At 41.2% G+C, this 22,495-nt stretch overlaps 1 protein-coding gene and 1 long non-coding RNA gene across 4 annotated transcripts; one reads left to right on the top strand and one right to left on the bottom strand.

Moving 5' to 3' along the window:
* The first annotated feature begins 2,052 nt into the window (after window positions 1-2,052).
* On the top strand, window positions 2,053-3,736 carry LOC146679822 (uncharacterized). The gene is made up of 2 exons (XR_014918594.1): window positions 2,053-2,279; window positions 2,605-3,736. It is a non-coding gene; the product is annotated as an uncharacterized LOC146679822 (long non-coding RNA).
* A 15,593-nt stretch (window positions 3,737-19,329) lies between these two features.
* LOC146679821 (uncharacterized) lies at window positions 19,330-22,114 on the bottom strand. 3 transcript variants are annotated; one of them, XM_085450320.1, is made up of 6 exons: window positions 21,551-22,114; window positions 21,091-21,168; window positions 20,852-20,976; window positions 20,477-20,576; window positions 20,262-20,371; window positions 19,330-20,029 (listed from the first exon to the last, which is right to left on the bottom strand). In XM_085450320.1, the coding sequence occupies exons 2-6, from the start codon at window positions 21,101-21,103 to the stop codon at window positions 19,841-19,843; spliced, it is 537 nt and encodes a 178-aa protein (XP_085306446.1). In that variant the 5' UTR covers window positions 21,104-21,168; window positions 21,551-22,114; the 3' UTR covers window positions 19,330-19,840. The 3 variants fall into 3 exon arrangements, 2 of the variants coding, with proteins under 2 accessions (XP_085306446.1, XP_085306445.1); XM_085450319.1 differs by lacking the exon at window positions 21,091-21,168 and having other exon boundaries at window positions 21,551-21,935; XR_014918618.1 differs by lacking the exons at window positions 20,477-20,576; window positions 21,091-21,168 and having other exon boundaries at window positions 21,551-21,695.
* Between the last annotated feature and the right edge of the window lie 381 nt (window positions 22,115-22,495).

The raw sequence follows: 22,495 nt of genomic DNA, 5'->3' as shown, positions 1-22,495 counted from the left end.
ACGTTAAAGTGCGTTTGGCTCGACACCACCGAACAGAGGCAGCAATATAACACAGCTAACATTAACAGTGCAGTGGATCCTGCTTGTGCCGTGATGTTCAGGACTGCAAACCGAGCAGCATCACTGACTTTCAGCTTGTTGTGTTTGTGGATATATGACTGATTTTAATTATCCACAAAATCATCACATTCTCTGTCAGATTAAGGTCGACTATTGAACGGCGTATATTTTAAAGGCTTTAAAACCAAGTTAACACTGAAAGTACAAACATCACTAATGTCACATAACTCTGCCGACAAGGCATAGCTATGGCTATGAAATGCTCTTTGTGTATCACTTCTTCATTATGAAAGATGTCATTAATGCACTAGTAATGTCTCATCTGGAGTATTGTTCAATCATTTGGTCAGCAGCTAATAAGACAGATCTTAACAGACTTCAGTTAGTCCAGAATAAGGCGTCCAGATGTGTGAAGATGTTCATACTATACTAATATTGATCAAATGCATAATAACCTTTCTTGGCTTCCTGTACAGGCTAAAATATTCTATGGCTTACTTGTAGTTCTAAAGAAAGCAATTCTGTTAAACACACCACATTTATTCTGCTCAGCTGCAGTATCCAGATGAAATACATCATCATATTACACAGTTTTCAACAAGCTGCAATTTAGTAAATGCTCGAGTTAAAAGTAACGTTTTGTAAAACTGTTACATTTAGAGCAACTTTTAAGTGGAATAAGTTGCCTTAAAAAATTAGAGAATTATTCAAAACTTCAATGAACACTTAAAAGCCGATTTACAGAGCTTTTAGTTGTTGTAAATATTGTAAGACATGATTTGTTTTTGAAATTTGTGTAATGTGCCTCAATGTTATTGATATTATTATTATTATTATTATTGATTGCTTATATTTGAACAATTGTGAAACCTCACTGTGGATGTAAGAGTGAAATTATGTGGATATCTTGAATCCACTTTATTGTGTAATATTTTATGTGAGTATTTGACGGAAGACGAGCAACATCTGTTGTGGAAGCTAACGGGGTTCCTTTAGAATAAACAAACATAGGATTTATTATCACTGAATAATTCTGTATAAATTTATACAAATTATAGAAATATGTAATAGGAAACAACAAAATAATCTAAATTATAAAATAATGTGTGTGTGTGTGTGTGTGTGTGTGTGTGTGTGTGTGTGTGTGTGTGTGTGTGATTTTAGTGTTTGAACAGTCATGAATTATCTTTAACAGCAGGTTGGATGTAATGTGTTAGAACTACCAGCAGGTGGGGATAAGAGACCTTTAAGGTGTTTGGTGCCACGCTCCACCTTCAGGTTTAAAACTAGTGTTAATGGAGTTTGAAGGTTGAGTTTGTTCCACGACTGCATTTCACTCACTGCCTCTGTTTGTATCTCTGTCACTGCAGGACCAACATGGAGCCAGAAGTCAGCGCTCTCAGGAGGCCGACAAACCTCACAGAAGAAAGGGAGAGAAAAAACACACCTGTGACGAGTGTGGGAAGGGTTTTACTCTGAGGGCTAAAAAAAAACGGCATCAGGTCATCCACACTGGAGAGAGACCGTTCAGCTGTGACTTGTGTGGCAGAGCTTTTACTCACAGTAGCAGCTTACAGAGGCATCTAGTTACCCACTCTGGAATTAAGGCATACAGCTGTGACGAGTGTGGGAAGGGTTTTACTGTGAAGGCTTCACTTAAACAGCATCAGGTCATCCACACTGGAGAGAGACCGTTCAGCTGTGACTTGTGTGGAAAGTCTTTTTCCTTGAAGGGTTCCCTAAAACAACACCAACTCATCCACAGTGGAGTTAAAGCGTACAGCTGTGATCAGTGTGGCAGAGCTTTTACTCGCAGTAGCAGCTTACAGAGTCATCTAGTTACCCACTCTGGAATTAAGGCATACAGCTGTGATCAGTGTGGCAGAGCTTTTACTCACAGTAGCCACTTACAGAGGCATCTAGTTACCCACTCTGGAATTAAGGCATACAGCTGTGACATCTGTGGAAAAACTTTCAGCCAGAGAGGGAGCCGAAATACACACCTACACATTCACACCAGACATGATGTGTACTGCTGTGAACAGTGTGGCAAATACTTTACAACAGATGCACAGTTACAACGACACATGTTTACCCACACTGAGGAGAGACCTTATCGATGTGACCTGTGTGAGAAGACTTTTAAAACTCCACAGCACCTGAGAGAACACCAACAGATCCACACCAGAAAGAGACTCTACAAGTGCAGCTACTGTGAGGTATGTATTTATATTGTTATCTTGTCATTTTAGCCTGACTGTTTGGAACAACTCTGCTCATTAAACTGTGTTAGCATGTTAGCAATTCTACTGCATGGAAAAGCAGCTCTGAGTGATTATTCAGATTTTCCTTTCAGTTATGATTTTAGTATTACTGTAGTATTATGGTGGTAGTATTGTAGTTATTGCAGCCCAGTAAACTGAGTGTGTTAACTGAAACAGTCAAATGTAGTTGGACGTCTGCAGAGATGCTCTTTATTTCAGGCGACGTTCAGGATACAAATGTTGAAGGACTGACTTACACTGTCTTTGTGTCTTTGTTTAGAAGCAGAGCGACACAGATGGATCCAGTTCTCAACCCTGTCATCACTGTGGTGGTGGGAAAGACTTTCATTGTGACCTCTGTGGAAAAACTTTCAGTCGGCAAAAGACCCTAAAACTACATCAACGTAGACACACTGGAGACAAACTGAAATACTGCAAAGAATGTGGGAGAAGCTTCACCACACCAAGTGAGTTAAAACGACATGAACTGATTCACAGTGGGGTTAAAAAGCACCTCTGTGATCAGTGTGGGTCATCCTTCACCACTGCAGATCAGCTTAAAACACACAAACGAGTCCACACAGGAGAGAAACCACACAAGTGCAGACACTGTGAGAGAAGCTTCTCACGGTCAGGTAGTCGTAACATTCATGAACGTACACACATGGAAGGAAACTACAGCTGTGACCAGTGTGACAAGAGCTTCAGGAATCTCAGATCATACTCTGCACACAAACAATCCCACGTTACTAATAAACTGTTTCACTGTTACCAATGTGCCCAAACATTCACCTCATTGTCTGCTCTGTGCAAACATCAGCGCGATCACTCAGGGCTGAAATCACTCCCATCACTGGATCACAGTGAATCTGAAGACACAGAAAGATCCTCTGGTTTCTGTGTCAGACTCAAAAAGCTTGAGATCAGGCTCCACAGAGTTCAGATAGAATCATTTAAACTTGTGTTGAACTGAACTGGTTGCTGGGCTGAACTTCTACATAATACAGATCTACATGGGATCTTCTTTTGTTTTTTACTGAGTCAGTTTTGTCCTTTTTTCTCTGTCCTGGTTTTGCTCGTCTGTAAATGATTGAAACTCAGTCAAATAGTTCATTGTTCTCCAGCAAAACGTTTTGGAAACTCATGTTTAACCTTTAAAACTCTGACATGTTTTAGCACACAAGGCTTCATCGGGGAGTTCACTCATGATTGGACCATGAGAACAAAGGTTTTTAGTTCTTTCAAAGAGAGTCTTGGAGATGTTTGATGTTTCTGTTTTTCTGAAACCACCTGAAAGAAAAACTATTTTTCTTGCTTTATGTAGTGTGGAAGTTTTTAATCTTTCTTCATCTGTGATGTTCTTGAATGTGTTCACGTGAAGATGGTACAAATAAACTGTCCTTTCAGCTTTAGCTCCTAATTTATTCATTATTTATGGATGTAGCACAGCAGCCGTCTCTTGATTAACACATGGAGGGCTCGGGATCTGATGGTGTCGTCTCCCTATTTGCCCACTCAGTAAATCTCACTCATGGCCAAGAAATTGAAATAAACCTTGTTTCCCTGCTGGATAGTGATCCACTGTAACTCTGCTCCTCCTTCCTGTTTAGGATTTCTGTGGCTGAAGTAAAATTCCCTCCATCCATCACTTATCCCAGCTAACCCAAAGTGAAATAAAGTTTTGCTCGTCTTAAAAAAGCATTACAATAATGGGCATTACCAATGCAAACTGAATGATACAGAAGATGAAAGAAGAGACTTTGATCAGTTAATAAAGCTCATGATCTGGATTCATTGTGGCTGCTACACAGATACTTCTGGGTCACTTCTCTCAGTTAGGAACCTTCCTCACCAAACTGACTGTTGGACCACGGAGAGTAACAATACTCTTACTAATTAGCTCCCTTTCACACCTTTGGGGATATTTATTTTTGTGTTTGCAGCGCTGTGAGCCAGAACAGCGAGAGAAAAATCTGCAACAGCGACGAGCCGAATGCTTACGTGAATCGCAGCAGCTGCACATGTGCTACGCTGAATTAGAGGATATCTTTGCTCTGGATTTCTATTTCTACTTTTTCCTTTCTATATGATTCTTCTTGCATCTAAACAAAGATGATTCAATTTGCTAAATGTTGATGGCTCTTCGTGCTCAGGTGTAAATGAGACGTAATATTTGCTCTTGGTTTGGTTCTCCTGTACAGAACCTTGCAGTACAACAGAAACCTAAAAACATTATTTGTAGTTGTTATTCTTAGTTGTTCTGCTGCCTAAATACCACAGGGTCTGATTATGAAGTTATTGAGCTGCACATACTTTACGACCTGCTTAAGTTCGAGGTCACAGCGTCTGTAGAGCAGCTGGAACATAATGAAGTCTACAAGGTTAAAGTTTTCTCTTCAGTTATTGTTCTTTCTGCTGCTTGGTTTGATGGATCTGAGAGCTTTAGTTTTTATTATTGTTATTATAATTATCATGAATATTTTACTCTCTAGAAGCTTTAAAATAGTGTTTGTGTTTGAAAAAATTGATTTAAGAATTGAACAGAAACATCTGTCCTTCTGAAAATCGCCCAAAGGCACGGAGACAAAGTCAAAGGATGCAACCTGTAACTTTCTCTTCCTTCATGTCAGGACCATCATCCATGATTTATATAAAATGCATATAGCAACAGTAGCACTTTAGTTTGGACTTTATGATTTCTGTAACTGGAAAATATTATTTTGTTTAAAGACAGAAGTGACTGCATAGTTGCAACATCAAAGGGAAATATTAATTAATTAGCATCAAGTATATTTGTTGCTTAAGCGTTTGCACTATAACTTAAGTAGGATTATAACTTTTAAGGAAGGAAAGATTTCAGATATTTAGTTCACTGTTTCGGTTATTTTATATGAAATTAAAACATTTACGTTGGTCAAATATGATGCTCTAAATCAAATAAAAGTTTGAAAATAAATGATGTATTTTTAAATGCTGCAACAAATGTTCACAAAAAGTAACTATAATTAAAACCAGTTAAACAAAATCAAATGTTTGAGTCATGCTTAACCAAATGCCAGGCTGCAGAGCTGAACCTAAAGTATACGTAGAAAGATTTCAACATCTGAGCAGCGATGCTGGAGGGCTACCTGGCCAATGCTGGCCTACACAAAGAGGTCCCGGCTCGGAGGAGCTGAAGAAGATCCTTGCCTTCCTCGTCAGTTTCCTCTTCAGTTCCTATCCCAACAAAACCTTCTTGCACCTATTAGCTCCAAAGAGGCTATGGTGCCCGTGGAGGTCTGGACCTGAGGCCTGTGCTCATCACGTGGATAGAAAACACTCTGACACCATTCTGGAGGTCTGATGGGACTCTGACCAAAACACAGATGAAATAAAACTTGTGGCTGGAGCTTTTAAAATGACTTTTTCACCTCATAGATTAATGCTCATGATTGCATGTTAGCAAGACAGCATCTCCCCAAGGTGAAACTCTCAGGAGACATTTACTCTTAAACTGTAATCTGGTTGAGACTACTTGAGGAGATCTTAGTAGCGAGTATGTGGATTTAGTCTCTTCACCAACAGCAGACAGACCCATGCCAAGAAAGCAGACATGTTCTCAAAGAAAGCCGAGAGCAGAGATTGGAAAAAGCTAAAAAGAAAAAGCTGCAGCTTCAGACGACTATCTGCCTGTAAGGCTGAAAAAGTCCAGTTACGCTCTATTTTGGAAAAGCTCCCAGTTTTGGTAACCTGGACTTTTATTTCCCCTCTTCTGCTACAGATGTTGACTGTGACCTCAGAGGCCAACTGGACCACACAGCTGCAGCAGGAGTGAGGGAGAGGAGTCTTCATCCAGCTTCAAAGAAAACATCCAGGTAAAGTGACGTGGATCAGCGGATAGAGCCGTCTCCACTTTCAAAGGAGATCCTCTGAGAGAGAGACTCTCTGAGACATTTTAGCCTCAAATTATAGGACTTTATAGTACAGCAACACTTTTAAAGGACAAAAATAAGATAAACTGTGACTGTAATACAAACAAAGTATTGCATGTGTTTTTAAAAGTGTTCCTCCGATGGGAAGGATATCACTATTAGACTGTCCCACCAGCCAACTTCAACAAGAGACCACAGCAGCATTCAGTGATCAGCACAGATGTTCCTCTAACACTCAGCATCTGATCCCTGTTGGTCTGTGTGCTTCTGCTTTTGCTCAGTTAGAAACCCTGCAGCAACCCGACCCAAAACGGTGTCTTCTTGTTGGCCTCAACGTTGAAGTGTCAAACGTCCAACATCTGGAAAGGAAACCACGCCAGTGTACTGTGATGTTTCACCAACATGTGGCAGACGCTGGTCCTGCCTTTCATGCTGACATCAGCAGAGAGCCCCGCCTACCTCAAAGCCTCCCCTGTCATGTATTGATCAGGATGATTATGAAGATGAGCGAGTGCAAATAAGACTGTAAAAGTCCACGAGCAGAATGTTTGGATGCTTTCTAATGATTCATGAATATCATGAGAGTGTTTGTGTGTTTTGTCTTTTCTTTGCTGACGTTTGTTACTAACAAAGACAATTTACGCTCTGTGTGTGTTTTCATCCTTACCAGCCGCACTCTAACTGCAATGAAGGAAACAAACTGTAGAAATTGTCGACTCAGTGACTTCATAAAATATTGAAGTGGTTCAGGTAGAGCCAGTTTTTAAATGACCATGAACACTGAGCGTATTGTATCTGTACAGCATGTTTTTCTATTAGACAGATTTGTAACAGAGGCCTTGCTCTCAGTAAGTTTGAAATCCTTTTCTGATTTCTTTTGTAATCTCTGATCTTTGTGTATCCTGCTCAGTTTGCATGCTGCCTGTAGGAGTTTCTGTCTTTGTATTTGAAGAGAATTCATTGAATATACTCAGCTGCTTCCCTTTGGTGCCTCACACATCACTGAAGTTTTTCAGTGTCCAGTTATTTGTTTTTAATAGCTGTTTGAATTCTCTGTATGTTTGACCCTGTAGACTGTTTAATGGACTGCTCGTCTTCCTGTTTGTAACCACTGCCTGTTTAGGACTAAAGATTTGGATTTTTGACTTTAACACAGCCTCTGCGTGTCGTCCCTTTGTGTCCTCGTCCTCTGTGAATGTGTCACAGATGTTTCCATGATAATAACACAGCTTTCCCACAGTGGCTTGCAGCAGCATTTATTCACAGCACATTTGAGAAAGGTTCAGATGAACTCGATGAGTTTATATTCAGAATGATTCTGACAGTGGGCCACTGTGAATTGTGATCTTTCATCAGGTCAATGTTTAAGTTCAGTATTTCAAAGCAGGAGCTATGAACAGTCATCATGTTGGCATTATTGATTGCAGTTATGTTGATTGCAGTTATTTACATCAGACTTCTTCTCTGAGATAAGAGCACCATTTGTGGGAAAGATGACAGTATTTCCAGGCTGGATGCTGTTTGCAGGGAGAACTGAATGAAAGTCTCCTGCACCTCAGCGCTGAGGTCCACACCTGTGAACACAGATGAGGTCAATCTGCTGCAGCACGTAGAGCTTTACTGATCAGCAGGTTCAAAGGATTCAGCAGAGCGTAGAGTCAGAGCTAAATGCCACATCACCATAGAGTTTGTTAACAACAGCTTTCTTTGCCCTTTGTCTCGATGGACTGAATCAGGGATACTCGTCATACTTCACCTCAACCACGTCACTGAGAGACCCCAGCCTGACACAGCAGCAGAGATGATGAAAGCAGAAACAGCAAACAGATGCTTCAGTTGTGTTTCTCTCTGTGTGCGCGCTCACGCCCACTTGTGTGTGTGAACTTTCCACGTACCTCAGCTTGTTTCTCCAACATGAGCCATCAGGGCTGAAAAACATCACTAACACATGAATTCTTTCTCTTTTTGTTATCACCTGTGATCATGTGTCTTATGTTTCTGTCATTCACCAGTTCTTGTATAGTTACGTGTAACTAGACTTCTGTGGGACGTAAATGATTGTTTTGTATGCAGATCTGTACAAAGGATGTAAACACTTGATTACAAAGGAGATCTCAGCTGTGTTGTTGTGGATGGACTTCAACGTATTTGTTAAAAAAGAGAATAAAGCAAAGTGTTTTAGCTGTTTGGGAGTTTTTGTTTGATTCCATTCAGTTTTATTTCTATGGAGTCAAATAATAAGAAAGGCTCTAGAACAGCCCTGAGTTTGTCCAGGTGACACTCCTCTGAAGAACAAAGACAAAGAGGAAGAAGGGGATTCGTTTTCAAGTCTTGTTTCTTTCAAAATAAAAGCTGAAATGTTTTGGAAGCATGATAATATTTCAGCCAGGATGCCGTCTCCAAGGAGACCTGCACCTCAGCGCTGAGCTCCACATCACGCCCTGTGAAAGCACAGATATAAATCTGCTGCAGTGAGAAGAACTTTACCCAACACAAGTGTAGAAGTAGACATTTGACTTTACCTACAACCTGTTAACAACAAAGCTCTCATTGCCTCTGTTGTTGATGTCATGTAGGACTAATCATACTTCACATCAGCCATGCACACGTCAGAGGATCTCCAGGCTTTCAGTAATAAAGCCAAGCAGATGATGTGAACATAGCAATAGTAAAACATGCATCATAATCAGCTGTATGTGTCGACTATGTGGCACCTCAGTCTTGTTGGCATGAAGAAAAGTTGTGTAACATGTAGCATAAGGGCTGCAAAGACATCATGTAGACAGCAGTCGTCTGTTAGTCGTAACGTATCTCCTGTTAAAGAGTTAAATGTGCGTTCTCCATCTCTGTCCTCTCACAGCTCGCCGTATACCAACTCCAGCTGTGGTAACCATGGCTGTGCCCATCAACACGCTGAAGCTGAGACGCCACCCGTCACTATGGCGACTCCTGTCAGCTGTGGACGCATGAAAGGAAAACAGCAGAAACACAGACATGTTTACTGGAACATTTCCTATTGACAGCTTTATGGAAAAGTGGGTTTAAACACTTTTCTATGTTTTATTTTGTTTATTTATGGATTTATTGTGAAAGGAATTTCAAAGGTTTGATTTGACCTTTCCCCTGTTTTTCATACAGACTGGAGACGAATGGATGGTGCTTTCTTTGTTTGTCTAAAGATAATGAATAAAACTCTACAGACATCTTAAACCACCCTCCTTTCTATATATTTTGTTATATAAATGGAAAGTATATAAGACACAAACTGAGCTTATATGATACTAAGGACCCTGGAGGTCAGTCCACCTTTATAATTCAGCACAGCCTGGAGTCTCTTAGTCAAGCTTGTTTGTGTTTTCTGTGAGGAAGTTTTCAGCAGCAGCTCTTTTCTTGGATGTTGGTTCCCTTTGTTTCCATCCTCTGTTAAGATGTTTCAGTAATGTTGAGGTCTGGGGAGGCCAATCCATGGCTGACGTCCTGTGATGCTGCATTAGCAGTTTGTTCATAGTGAAAAATGAAGCCACTGCCAATCAGACATTTGCACAGTGGATCAACTTCTGATGGTACTGTCCTGAATTCCACACCTATAATATGTTTGCACGTACTGATGAATATGTGCAGCTGATTTTCAGTCCAGTTCCTGTGTGACAGACGCCAGTCTTTCTGCCTGTGTCCTTCCTTAACAATAGAGCCATCCTTCCACTGAGACTGTTTCTGATGAGGCTTCACTGAGCAGTAGATGGATCCCTCAGCTCATCTAATCGTCCTATTTCTAACACATGACTGTCAGAAACTGTTAATCTGCTGCAGCTCTTTAACTCCTCCACTTCTTTTTTTGTAATCTCTTAGTTTCCTCATCTTTTAAGGTGGCACTGCACACCAGATCCAAAGTCAACATGCTGTTATATAATGGAGTTGAACCTGTAGTGGAGTTTGATTTAAACCAATCAGCAATTAAGTGAATGATGATGAGCAAAGATGGTGGAGGTGGTGGATGAAGACCCAGACAGCTGTGGTTGGCTCCTCGTATAGAGCAGAGTGAGGTTGTGTTTGCACATTATTATAAAACCATGTTCACCATATATTTTAGCTGCAGACAATAACATGATTTCTTTGCTGTGGTGATTTTATTCCACTTTGGTAAAATGGAAAACCATCATTTCTTGCTGTAATTCACACATTATTCCAAGAGCCTCAACACGAGCCTTGTAGTCCGACCATATATAGACAAATCAATAGTTGTGTTTGTAACAGCTCATGAACATGAATCGTTCCACATTACTTTGAAATCATTGTAAACTAAACTGGAATAAATGAGTGTTTATATATAGTTTTGTCTCAGCTGTTCATACACAGTGTTTCAGTTCTTATCAGAGTCCCACCGTCTCACTGTGGTGAACCTTTAGCTCTGTTGTAAGCGTGTTGTTAGACCAGGTTTCCCTCATTTAAAAATAATCTCTCATTAGAAATGGACATGATGTCTAAGACATAGAAATGCTTATTATGGGTTCACTTGATGTCACTGAAAAGATGCACATGGGTAACGTGCAGGCCGTCCAGCTCCGAGGTTTATCTCCTCACCTCGAGTCTGCGACACTCTCTCCGTGTCCTCTCAGATAAGGGCGCGCACATTTCTGCACGATCTTCTAAATTACAAAGAGCGATTCACAAAACAGAAGCTCACAAAACACTCATCACAAACCAAAAATGGCTCCACTGAGCGTCAAACTGTCACCAGAATTTACTGATAATCTAAAGACTCACAGAACTCATTTTGTCTCATTGTGTCTTAGTTTGAGACATAAGTGCATGATCATAATACTGTGTAGTTAGATGAGACAGAGCTGATGCTTGCTCTTAATTATCCTCTTCATGTTTCCCGAGCCTCAGCAGTGGAAGCTACCATGGATAGAAAGACTATGACTCATCTTAAATCTCAAATCTTTGTCTCCAAAGAGCTGCTGATGTGTCCGATATGATCCACAAGCTTAAACTAGGATTATAAGTGTGTGCAGTGATGTGTGTGAAACCTCTGAGGACTCACACGTGTGTGCTTCAGCCCACACACACATATGAAGCACTGCGACCTCACACAGAAGTGTTTTACACATCCAACCTGAATCCTGATCATTTCTACAGTTTATTAAGTTCAGCTTCACCTGAACATCAGTGATGAAGCTGCTCTGACTCCATCACAGCTCACAGCTGTTGGAATGAGTCAAACAATGAAGAAGGTTCAGAAACAGCTGATGATTTTACAGAAACATGATGCAAACATGAAAATGGACACATGATTTTTTATTAACAGACACTGTTTATGTTTCACTGTGCATGACGTCATCAACACTGACACCAGGGGGCGCTCATCACCAGCCTGAGGAAGTGTGATAATGGGGGGAGACGCAGTGTTGTGTGTACTGCAGTCGGACAGAAGGAAAAACTTCCTCCTGAAAACATTTTCATCCTTCCCAAAAGTGTTTGAGTCAAATGTTACAAATATATAAATACAATAAAACACAGGGTCTTACATAAAATCAGTGATGCAGTTGTGCACTGAGCACCTTTCCAATGTTCCTTCCTCAGATGAGTCCAGCTGCTGAACACATTAACATCTGTATGTAAATGTAGCCGAGAACCAACCTGAGCACTGCTGGGAAAATACAAAGGCAACCATCAAAGTGCTGTATTATCTTATTTATTCTGAATGTTGACTTAGATCCACACCACGATTTATGAAACTATAGAACTAAAATAACAACAATCGTCTGCTTCTTTAAAATTTCTTTCATTACATCAAACCAGTGAAAACTGAAAAAAACAAAGAGCTGTTAGCATGTTTAGACCAACTTTGAGACAGAGACTGTAAAGTTCTGCACTTTAAATCCTGCCTGTGTTCCTGCAAATGATTCACACTGAAAGTATCTTAGTTTAGTATTGAGTGAGCCACAAAGCAGCCTGATAGCTTTAAAACAGTAAAAGTAAATGAAATTGACAGTTTCAGTGTAGCTGGATCTATTATTGGGGGGTCATGGCCCCCGTAACCCCGCCTGGTCCTGAGGTCAAATCCACCATCTTTGTTTCAGAGCTTCATGTTCTCCCGTGTTTGTGTGCGTCCTCTCCGGTACTCCGGCTTCCTCCCACAGTCCAAACACATGCAGTTAGTGGGGTCAGGTTAGCTGTGAGTGGTTGTGTCTCTGTGTTATTCCACCTTAATCAATGACTTCCTGTTAGCATGAAGTGCTTCTGTAGGACTGATGTCATTTTCATGGTTGGATCATTTAAATGAAGCTGGACTCAGATGCAGTAAATAAGCTGATTGATCATTAATGAATAAAGCTGGTCAAACACATCACGTGGACACATGTGATTGTGTGTTGTAGTATTGATCCCAATGCTGGTATCAGTCCTGGATCAATAACACTGGATGGATGCGTTCAGCATGGAGCCCTGAGCTGTGTTACAGACAAACATGGAAACTGACAGGTCTGTGTCATTCACAGTCTGTAACACTTCTAAACAACAGAGGCTGACCCAAGTGCCTCAGAGCCAGGCACGCTCACATCACAGCTCTCTAAATAAGCCAGTTTCAAAATAAGAGCTGAAAGCTGTGTTTGCTTGTGTTAGCTTATTATTGTGGAGACTAACATTCAGTGATCATGTGTTCAGACTCATAATGATTACTCTCAGAAATCCTGATCTTTGTATTTACTGTGTGTTGGATCAATAACTGAGATTCATGGTATCACACAGCTGTGCTGCTGCTGATGTCAGCACATCTGGAACAATACGAGGTATCTGCTACCAGACTGAGCAGGACGTGAGACCTGTGGACTGTTTAAAGCTGTCCCTCCACAGCTCACTCAGACCTGATCCACACCTCAGTGATATTCTCTGACTTCCTCAGTAGAGACAGAAACCATTCAGATCTGGGACCATCAGCTGACTGATGATGTCACACAGACTGTGTTTTTCAGGAACAGTGATTCTGATGTGAGCCTGCTAGCTGACAGCAGACCTGATGAAAGCACATGTTCACATCTGTGAGGACAGACTGGACTCTTTGACTGCACCTTGGTTCTCCTCAGAGGTCTGTACAGGAGCATGTCCACCCCCACTGAAGATCTCAGTCACTGTGAAACATAGAAAGCTGCTTGTGTGGCCTCTGCCTCACATGTAGATACAGCTACAGGTTTCTCTGTCAGTCAGACTGAAACAGTGTCCTGATGCTGCATCATTCAGCTCTGTGCCCCAGTCAGCATCACTGGGAGCTACCAGTGTTTCTGCCCTTTTCCTGTAACACTACACTCAGCACAGGCTCAGCTGGTATCCAGTGTTGGACTTTGGCTTCAGCTGCTGTGATAGATCCTCTAACATAGATCAGCTCTGCTACATGTTGTTAGATAAGTGCAGCTGCTGTCATGTCCTGATGTTTCTCTGGCTCAGCAGCTTCTCCATCAGAGGTTCACATGGAGCTGATCCAGTATCTCCAGTAACTGTGTTCTGTGCCTCACTGGTTCATCCTTCTGTCTGTGTGACGTCAGTCAGATGTTGAAGTTAAACTCTGTAATCTTCACTGTGTCACAGAGTTCAGTGAGTCCCGTTATTCACAGTATCAATCAGATCATCAGAGAACAGCTGATCAGCAATCAGTGGTGCCAACAGCGCCTCCTGTGGTGAGAGGATGCAATAATGCAATGTAGCATTTTTCCACTCAACACTTGCAGTCATGGAAACTGTCTGTTGGATCTGTGTGACGTTGCTTTCTTGGTTAGAGTTCCTCACAAATGTCCAGATGATTCTTCTAATGAGGCGTCGACCATGTTTGCAGCTCTTTGGAAGAAAACGTCGCCCTTTGCCATCCTTACTTTTCTTTGACTTCTTCAAATGCAGCTGAACTCCAGCTGGTATTTTCTTGGACTTTGCAGCTGTTTCTGGTCATCAGTTCATTCCTGCAAACCTCTGAAGCTGAACAACAATGATGCTGCATTGCTGGCTGATCCCAAAAGGTTGATTCTGTTCATCTGGACGTTTTCAGAAACGTTTGCTCACTGATCAGGTGACTTCTTCAGTCTCAGCTGACTGCAGCTTTACAAGCTTACAAACAGCACATTTGCACAATGACTGAAAGCAGCAGCACCTGATATATATGATACTAATATAATACATATACATATATAATCCATACTAATGATGAAGGAACTGAGCTCACAGTCCATTGTTCATTCAGTGAACTACTCAGTTTATTTTGGGCCTCAGAAATGCTCACTCTGTTTGTACATCACTGTCAGCAATAGACTCATTCTGCTGTGTGGACAGGAACACATGTGACATCACTTCCTGTTTGTTTGTGACTGAAGAGGAAGAAGTTTACAAGGAATCATTTAGAAGAGTTTCAAACATCAACTGATTGAATCCATGAATCTGAAAACGTGTTTGTGAGTGAAAGAGACAGACATGTACAGACTGAACTATCTGTTCAACAGTCAGAGTGTTTCTGTAACAGGAGACACTCTTTACACTCCACTCAGCACAGGGACACTGAGGAACCAGACCAGACCATAAACCCAGGATAAAGAGTTTGAGTGAATGTGGTGTTGAAGGTGTGGAGGTGGATCAGAGTGTCAGAGGAGACTCTGTAGAAGGACAGAGTGCCAGCAGGACAGTCCACATACACTGCTGCTCTGTTAGAGACGGAGGAGGAGGAGGAGGAGATGGATGTTTTTATTTTATTGTGCCTGACATAACGAGGACCATCATCAGAGCAGCTCAGACTCCAGGACTGATCATTGTTTCCAAACACACAGTCTCTGCCTCCTTTCCTTCTGATGCTTCTGTAACTCACTGATATATAAACTCTTCCTCTCCACTCGACCTCCCAGTAACAGCGACCAGTCAGACCATTTCTACACAGCAGGTGAGGATAAAAACCATCAAATCTGTCTGGATGATCAGGATATGACTGAACCTCCTCCACACAATGTGCCTCAATGTTATTGATATTATTATTAACATTGTTATATAATAATAAAACCTTTATAATAAAACCACTAAAAACCTTTATTCTCATGGTCCAATCATGAGTGAACTCCCCGATGAAGCCTTGTGTGCTAAAACATGTCAGAGTTTTAAAGGTTAAACATGAGTTTCCAAAACGTTTTGCTGGAGAACAATGAACTATTTGACTGAGTTTCAATCATTTACAGACGAGCAAAACCAGGACAGAGAAAAAAGGACAAAACTGACTCAGTAAAAAACAAAAGAAGATCCCATGTAGATCTGTATTATGTAGAAGTTCAGCCCAGCAACCAGTTCAGTTCAACACAAGTTTAAATGATTCTATCTGAACTCTGTGGAGCCTGATCTCAAGCTTTTTGAGTCTGACACAGAAACCAGAGGATCTTTCTGTGTCTTCAGATTCACTGTGATCCAGTGATGGGAGTGATTTCAGCCCTGAGTGATCGCGCTGATGTTTGCACAGAGCAGACAATGAGGTGAATGTTTGGGCACATTGGTAACAGTGAAACAGTTTATTAGTAACGTGGGATCGTTTGTGTGCAGAGTATGAACTGAGATTCCTGAAGCTCTTGTCACACTGGTCACAGATGTAGTTTCCTTCCATGTGTCCACGTTCATGAATGTTACGATGACCTGACTGTGAGAAGCTTCTCTCACAGTGTCTGCACTTGTGTGGTTTCGCTCCTGTGTGGACTCGTTTGTGTGTTTTAAGCTTCCATGCAGTGGTGAAGGATGACCCACACTGATCACAGAGGTGCTTTTTAACCCCACTGTGAATCAGTTCATGTTGTTTTAACTCACTTGTTGTGGTGAAGCTTCTCCCACATTCTTTGCAGTATTTCAGTTTGTCTCCAGTGTGTCTACGTTGATGTACTTTTAGGGTATTTTGCCGACTGAAAGTTTTTCCACAGAGGTCACAATGAAAGTCTTTCCCACCACCACAGTGATGACAGGGTTGAGAACTGGATCCATCTGTGTCGCTCTGCTTCTAAACAAAGACACAAAGACAGTGTAAGTCAGTCCTTCAACATTTGTATCCTGAACGTCGCCTGAAATAAAGAGCATCTCTGCAGACGTCCAACTACATTTGACTGTTTCAGTTAACACACTCAGTTTACTGGGCTGCAATAACTACAATACTACCACCATAATACTACAGTAATACTAAAATCATAACTGAAAGGAAAATCTGAATAATCACTCAGAGCTGCTTTTCCATGCAGTAGAATTGCTAACATGCTAACACAGTTTAATGAGCAGAGTTGTTCCAAACAGTCAGGCTAAAATGACAAGATAACAATATAAATACTAGGGGTGCAACGATACTCGCATCGATATTGAACCGTTCGATACAGTGCTTTTGGTTCGTACGCATATGTATCGAACAATACAAAATTTGTAATTTATTTTATCAACTTTCCGTCTGACAATGCTGTCTGTGTTGAGCGCTCAGTGAATCTGCTTTCGACTACTCCGCCTAGGCTGCACTGTCGAACGCAGATCCACTGAGCGTTCAACACAGACAGCATTGCCAGAATGAAGAGTGCAGAGCAAGCTAGCGAGACAGAAGTTAAGCTCTCCTTGCAACATGGCAAATTGAACCTCCCCCACCCTCATTCAGATCTGGCGTTTGGAAAGTAAGTGACGGAAGTGACGAGTAAGGTAAGCGACCCATGTTGTAGGTGACGTCAGACGCCGGAGAATTGGCGGAAAAAAAAAAAAAAAGCAAATGGTAGCATAGAGTTTAACAAAGGTTTTTCAAGCTTCAGTATTACCAAATATACTAATCAATTGTCATATAACTAACAACATCTGTTCTATCATCTCTAACACCCTGGAGGACAACGGGGGGTGTTTAGACGCTCTCCAAGATTACATCGACCGCTGTTTTCAAGATTTAGTAATGAAGAAGGCCCTCAGTGCATCCTCCCCGACCAAAATTGAGACGCCGTCATCGAAGAGATGTCGCCCGGCAGACTCCCCCGGTACAACATTGCCCGCCGGCAAAGACATCGTAGACATCCTGGAGTCAATCGACAAGCGATTGTCCAGTTTCAATGCGAGGCTGTCCCTGGTGGAGATTTTACACCGGGAATTTAAATCTCTGAGAGAATCCCTGGAATTCAGCCAGCAGCAGGTGGAAACGCTTGCCGCTGAAAATACCACTCTACGGGAGTTGGTCAAATCTCTCACCGATAACGTGACCCAGCTGAACATTGAAAATAAAAAAATAAAAGAGTCCGTTATCGATCTACAAGCCCGTAGCATGAGAGATAGTCTTGTGTTTTCTGGTATTCCAGAATCTGCCGGAGAGGACGCGGAGGCAACGGTGAACAGCTTCATTAAAATCCACCTGAAGCTGCCGGAGGACACCGTAAAGAACATCGACTTCCATAGAGTACATCGCTTGGGGGGCGTGAGGTCGCGGACCGGGAGACCACGGCCTATTGTGGCCAAATTCGGTCAATTCAAACAGAAGGAACAGGTGAAGAGTTGCGGCAGAGAGCTGAAAGGAACGGACTTCAGCGTGAACGACCAGTTCCCCAAAGAGATCCTGGAACGATGCAAGGTCCTGTTCCCAGTTCGACGTAGCTTCATCCAGAAAGGCTCCCGTGCTGTCATCGCCGTGGACGGACAGCTCTACCGACCCCGGCACCACACCGTGGTTATATTGACTCTCTTTCTTGGCTCTCGGTGAAGGCGGTCGCACTTTTCTCCTCTCCTCCTTCCCCTTATCTTCCCTGCTTAGCCTCTTGTGTCCTGTCTTGTCTCGCGTGCACTATTTTTCCCTCGAACAGTCTCTCACTGTCGTTCTCTAAAACCTAACAGAGAATTATGGATTTGATCAACTGGTCTCTGAATGCTATTGACACCCTCTTCTCAACGAGAAGTCTGGGCTCGGGAGAGCCCGAGTGCCCTGGAGGGACTTTCCCTGCCGGTTACACGATGGATGGGTGGCAGACCTGGAGGATCTTGTGCCTGGCGGGACTGTCTATCGAGGACGCTGAGGATATTTACCTATTCGGAACCATGATAACAGGGTTCTTGCTGATCGGAGCTGGCTTGGCCCTGACTTATCGGAGAAATAAGAGAGCGGAATCAGCTGTTCAAACCCCCCCTAAGCTGACCGCTGGAATTGAAGCGATGGGACGAGGCGCGGCCTCCCACACCGAACGCAGCATGGTTAACACCTTGGAGACGCTTACAGCTGCCGTGAAGACTCAAACTAACACCATTGAGCGTATGATGGGATACATCAGAGAGGGGCCTGCTCACAATAACACCCTTGAGCGAAAGTTGGATAACATCGCAGAACGGTTCACTGCAGCTGTGGGGTCTCAGAACCAAAAGAACGAGAACACCACGGAACAGAAGCTTGATACCATCATGGGGAGGCTCGCGGCTCTCCAACGGGAAATCGAGGCCCCAGTGTCAGAGTGCTAAATTCGCTGCTCGCATAAAGGAGAAATCAACAATATTCTACATTTGGACACCACGGCGCCAGCTGCTCAGGCCCAAGGCTGGAGCCCACCAAAACAACTCCCTGCACTGCAAAAACAGCTATACTTGAAACAAGCCAAATATTCTTAAATCTGACAAATTTTTCTTGTTTTGAGCAAAAAAATCTGCCAATGGGGTAAGCAAAAGTTGCTTGACTAGAATTCTTAAAACTAGCAAATTAATCTAACTGCCATATGCCTTTTAACTAGACAAAATTGTCTAAAATGTATGCTTATTTGAAGAAAATGTGACTTATTATAAGTAAAAGACACTTTGATATTTAGAAAATCTGCACCTAAAATGAGTATTATGCTTTCTTGAACAAGCTGTTTTCAAGAATTATTTGCTTACTTTAAGATTCTACACCTTAATTTAGATTTTTCACATAAAAAAAAAACACCTTACTATAGGACAAATTTTCTTAAAACTGAATTGTTTCTTTCTTGATTGAGCTAACTATAAGAATTATGTTTCGACTCTGAGAACAATAATCAGCAAAAATTCCTGAGAATAAGACACCATCTCTTCAAAAAGCTACTAAAAATAAGGGAATTCATCTTAAATTAAGACAGCAAAAGCACTCTTAGATTTTGCGCTTTTATTGACACAGCAATGGGTCAGTAACTCACTGAGGTCTGTTCCAGGAGAATCATGCCTAAAATTATACATTTCAGCAGGGTACTGTGTAACATGGCCAATATAAGAAGTGCATATTCCAGATACTCTTAAAATGAATAATAACAGTATAACACACTCATGGCTGGTATCAAAAATAAATTTTGCTGAAGCTTAAAACAATCACTATTTCAAATCCTATATTACATAACATTTTAGAAGAACAAGTTTAACGACCACACAAACAAACATGTGTTTTACATTTGAACAACTTTTCTATAGAAAAAAAAACAACCTCACTGACTAACACTGAGTCTGATAAACAAGGCAGATGGAGTCTGTCATCTGGGAGACTCACTCAATGAATGACTTCCACTCACCAAGCGCCTTCTTGTAAGAGGGGGTTGAATCTCGGTCATGGATGGAGTCTTTCAGTATTTCAGTTTGCAAGACAGACAGCAGCGTGGAAATGCACTATGGATATGTGAGGTGGAGGGCATAGTAATATGCCATCAGATAGAGCAGTCCCTCATTAAGATCCTTCCGGTCAAAAGTGCTCACCGGTGTGGTTCCAACAGCTATCATGCAGTTGCCTTCAGAGACAAGCAGAACTGGACAAGCCAGGGGTCGCTGACGCAGGTAGCCTTCAGGGTCTTCTGAAGTCTACATGACAGAAAAAAAGAGTATTAGAACAAGACTGTAAGAAACACAATTTTTGAGTTGCATTACAGTTTAAAATAGATCAACTTTTTTTGTAGGTTTTATTAACATCAACATGTTATGGGGATCTGAACTTTAAGAATATTTGACTGACTCCACAGTAAAATATATAAAATGAAAACATGAGTAACTGCAAAATTCAACAATATATACACATAGAATATTGCAGCCTTACCTTTAGGACATGGAAAAAAGCCTCACTACAGATGCCCAGCTTCTTAGGTGGTACTGTGCTGGAAGGGAAAAGCATGGGAAGGGCTCTGAACACAGCTGCTGCATGTTCCACTGGTTTGAAAAAAGAAAAATAAGACAGGGCAACACCATTAAACATTGCAAATAATGTAATCTGCAAAGCATAAATGTAGACAAATCAAGATACTGTAGCATTACCTCCATCCAAAGTTTTTGGATGGAGGTAAGTGCTGGGTTCCTCTCTGAAGAAGTCACCATCTCCAGTAGTTGTTAGCGTTTTTTCAGCAGCAGTCTTGTTCTAAAATACAGTGTACATAGGGCTAATTTCACATAAAATTGCACAAGAACTTTAGGTCTCTAAATATGAAAGATAGTACAACAAAATATCAGTAAAGTGTTGAACAATAAAAAATATGTATATTTAATAAATGTGTAGGCCACTTGATTTAAATCAAAACTAAAGAAGATTCTACTGTCTATCTGTTAAGTGAGTATTGGTGGAATTATTTGAAACTGCATAAAACAAGCTGGTGTGTTCTCAGTTTTGTCACACAGCGATAGGACAGAACTTACTTCTTCACATTTGTGCACTGCAAGCCATAGAGCCCGACGCCTGAGGCAATGTTCAGGACCAGGAAACAGATCTTTGATGTCATCTCGTGAAAGTGATGAGAGCAGGTCTTCTCCAACATTTGCTTCTGCAATACGAGTTTCCAATTATCACTACATTGCATTATCCTCATGTGCAAGCCAGCTGACAGCTTTGCTTGGGTAACAGACAGGATACATAGGAAACATAATTTAATATTTACCATTTAAAACCATGACTCTATTCCATTATTCTCCCTCCTCACTGCTCCACAGGTTCTAAATTACCTTCCTCCTATTGACTGGTAAAAGTAATATATTTGTGATACATCAATTAAATGCATGTATACATATAAATGTTTTTTTTTTTTTTGCTTCCTGGGCTAAAGTATATAATGAAATAACTTCACTAATAGAAATTTGAAACTCCCACAATTTCTGTAAAACTGGCATTAACTTATGGCACTTTGCACACTTGTTGAATAAATTCACAGACACTGAAACTAATAACTGGACATGAATTCTTTCATAACTTTCTGCACTAGCATATTTAAAAATGCTAATGCAACTAAGCTAACCGCACAGCTAAGCTAAGCTAACAACCGGGTATAGCCTGCCATGCTAGCGACTTAACATGCAACATACCAGAACACAAAACATAGAAAAAACAAAACAGTCACATACCTTTCAGGTTGGCAATTGTTATTTCGTCCAGTTTTTCCATAGCGTGCCTTAATTTCTTCACACTGTACCAACTGTATCGCATCTACACCCAGACCCCAAAATCCTGCAATCCAACCGCTTAGGCACGGAGCTAGAGGCGGGAAGGTGGGCTGTACCAACTCAGGAGTATGGGGTTGTGTACGGAAATGGTTTAGTTCGCTCTTTTATACCTATAAAATGATATATATTTAAATATTTGACTATTTAGTTAGATTATGTTCTGTAAATACTGACGTGTGGGTGCTGTTACTTACTACAGCTGTTATAAGGCACTGAATTAGGATAGCCATTCCTACCCCATAATGGAATAATCCTGGTTATCTTGACTTTATGGGAAAAGTAGTTCACAGACCAGTAAAACAAAATGATTTGGCGCTGTGTTATCTACATCGTTTTTGTGGGTCTGACCCTCAAATCCCTACTGAGTCATATTAATTCTGCACATAGCCATAGTCCAGATTTCCGTGAAGATTGTGGCATAGATGGATGTGTCAAAGAATATCGTGTTTACAGCTAATTTTGGTATCACATTCTTCGAACACACTCCGACCACCTTGCCAATGGACGATGCAGCGGATCGATTAGGACACAAAAATCTGTAAGGTGAGACTGACTATATACTTTAAAATCTTTGAAAATAATCATATAAAATATTCATGTTAGATGTCTACTTGTTTTTACAGCTTAACAGTAGATATGTTAATGCTTATTCCTTATAATCCACAACAATGCTATCTATTTATAAAGAATATTCTGATAGTGTTTAATTTCTTCTACTAGAGAAAACAACATTTTGTATTTTTTTAAACTTTTGTTTTAAATAAACCGATTGTCATGGTCCGCAGTCTCCTTGGTTGTTTGTGTTTATTAATATTCATTGTGTCAGTTAGTTTCCTAGTTATTTGT

This window comes from Copadichromis virginalis, unplaced genomic scaffold (genome assembly GCF_057382275.1).
Source record: "Copadichromis virginalis isolate Kocher_CV1m ecotype Utaka unplaced genomic scaffold, C_Virginalis_male_GT1.1 unmapped_scaffold_1, whole genome shotgun sequence".
In the NCBI taxonomy this organism is placed as follows: Eukaryota; Metazoa; Chordata; class Actinopteri; order Cichliformes; family Cichlidae; genus Copadichromis; species Copadichromis virginalis.
This window is presented reverse-complemented; position numbering and strand designations above follow the sequence as displayed.

Coding starts and splice junctions, on each gene's coding strand:
- LOC146679821 (XM_085450319.1), bottom strand. CDS start 21,632: ATGCGATACAGTTGGTACAGTGTGAAGAAATTAAGGCACGCTATGGAA. Junction 20,372..20,476: donor TCCAAAAACTTTGGATGGAG/GTAATGCTACAG, acceptor TTTTCAAACCAG/TGGAACATGCAGCAGCTGTG. Junction 20,030..20,261: donor CTTTTTTCCATGTCCTAAAG/GTAAGGCTGCAA, acceptor TCTGTCATGTAG/ACTTCAGAAGACCCTGAAGG.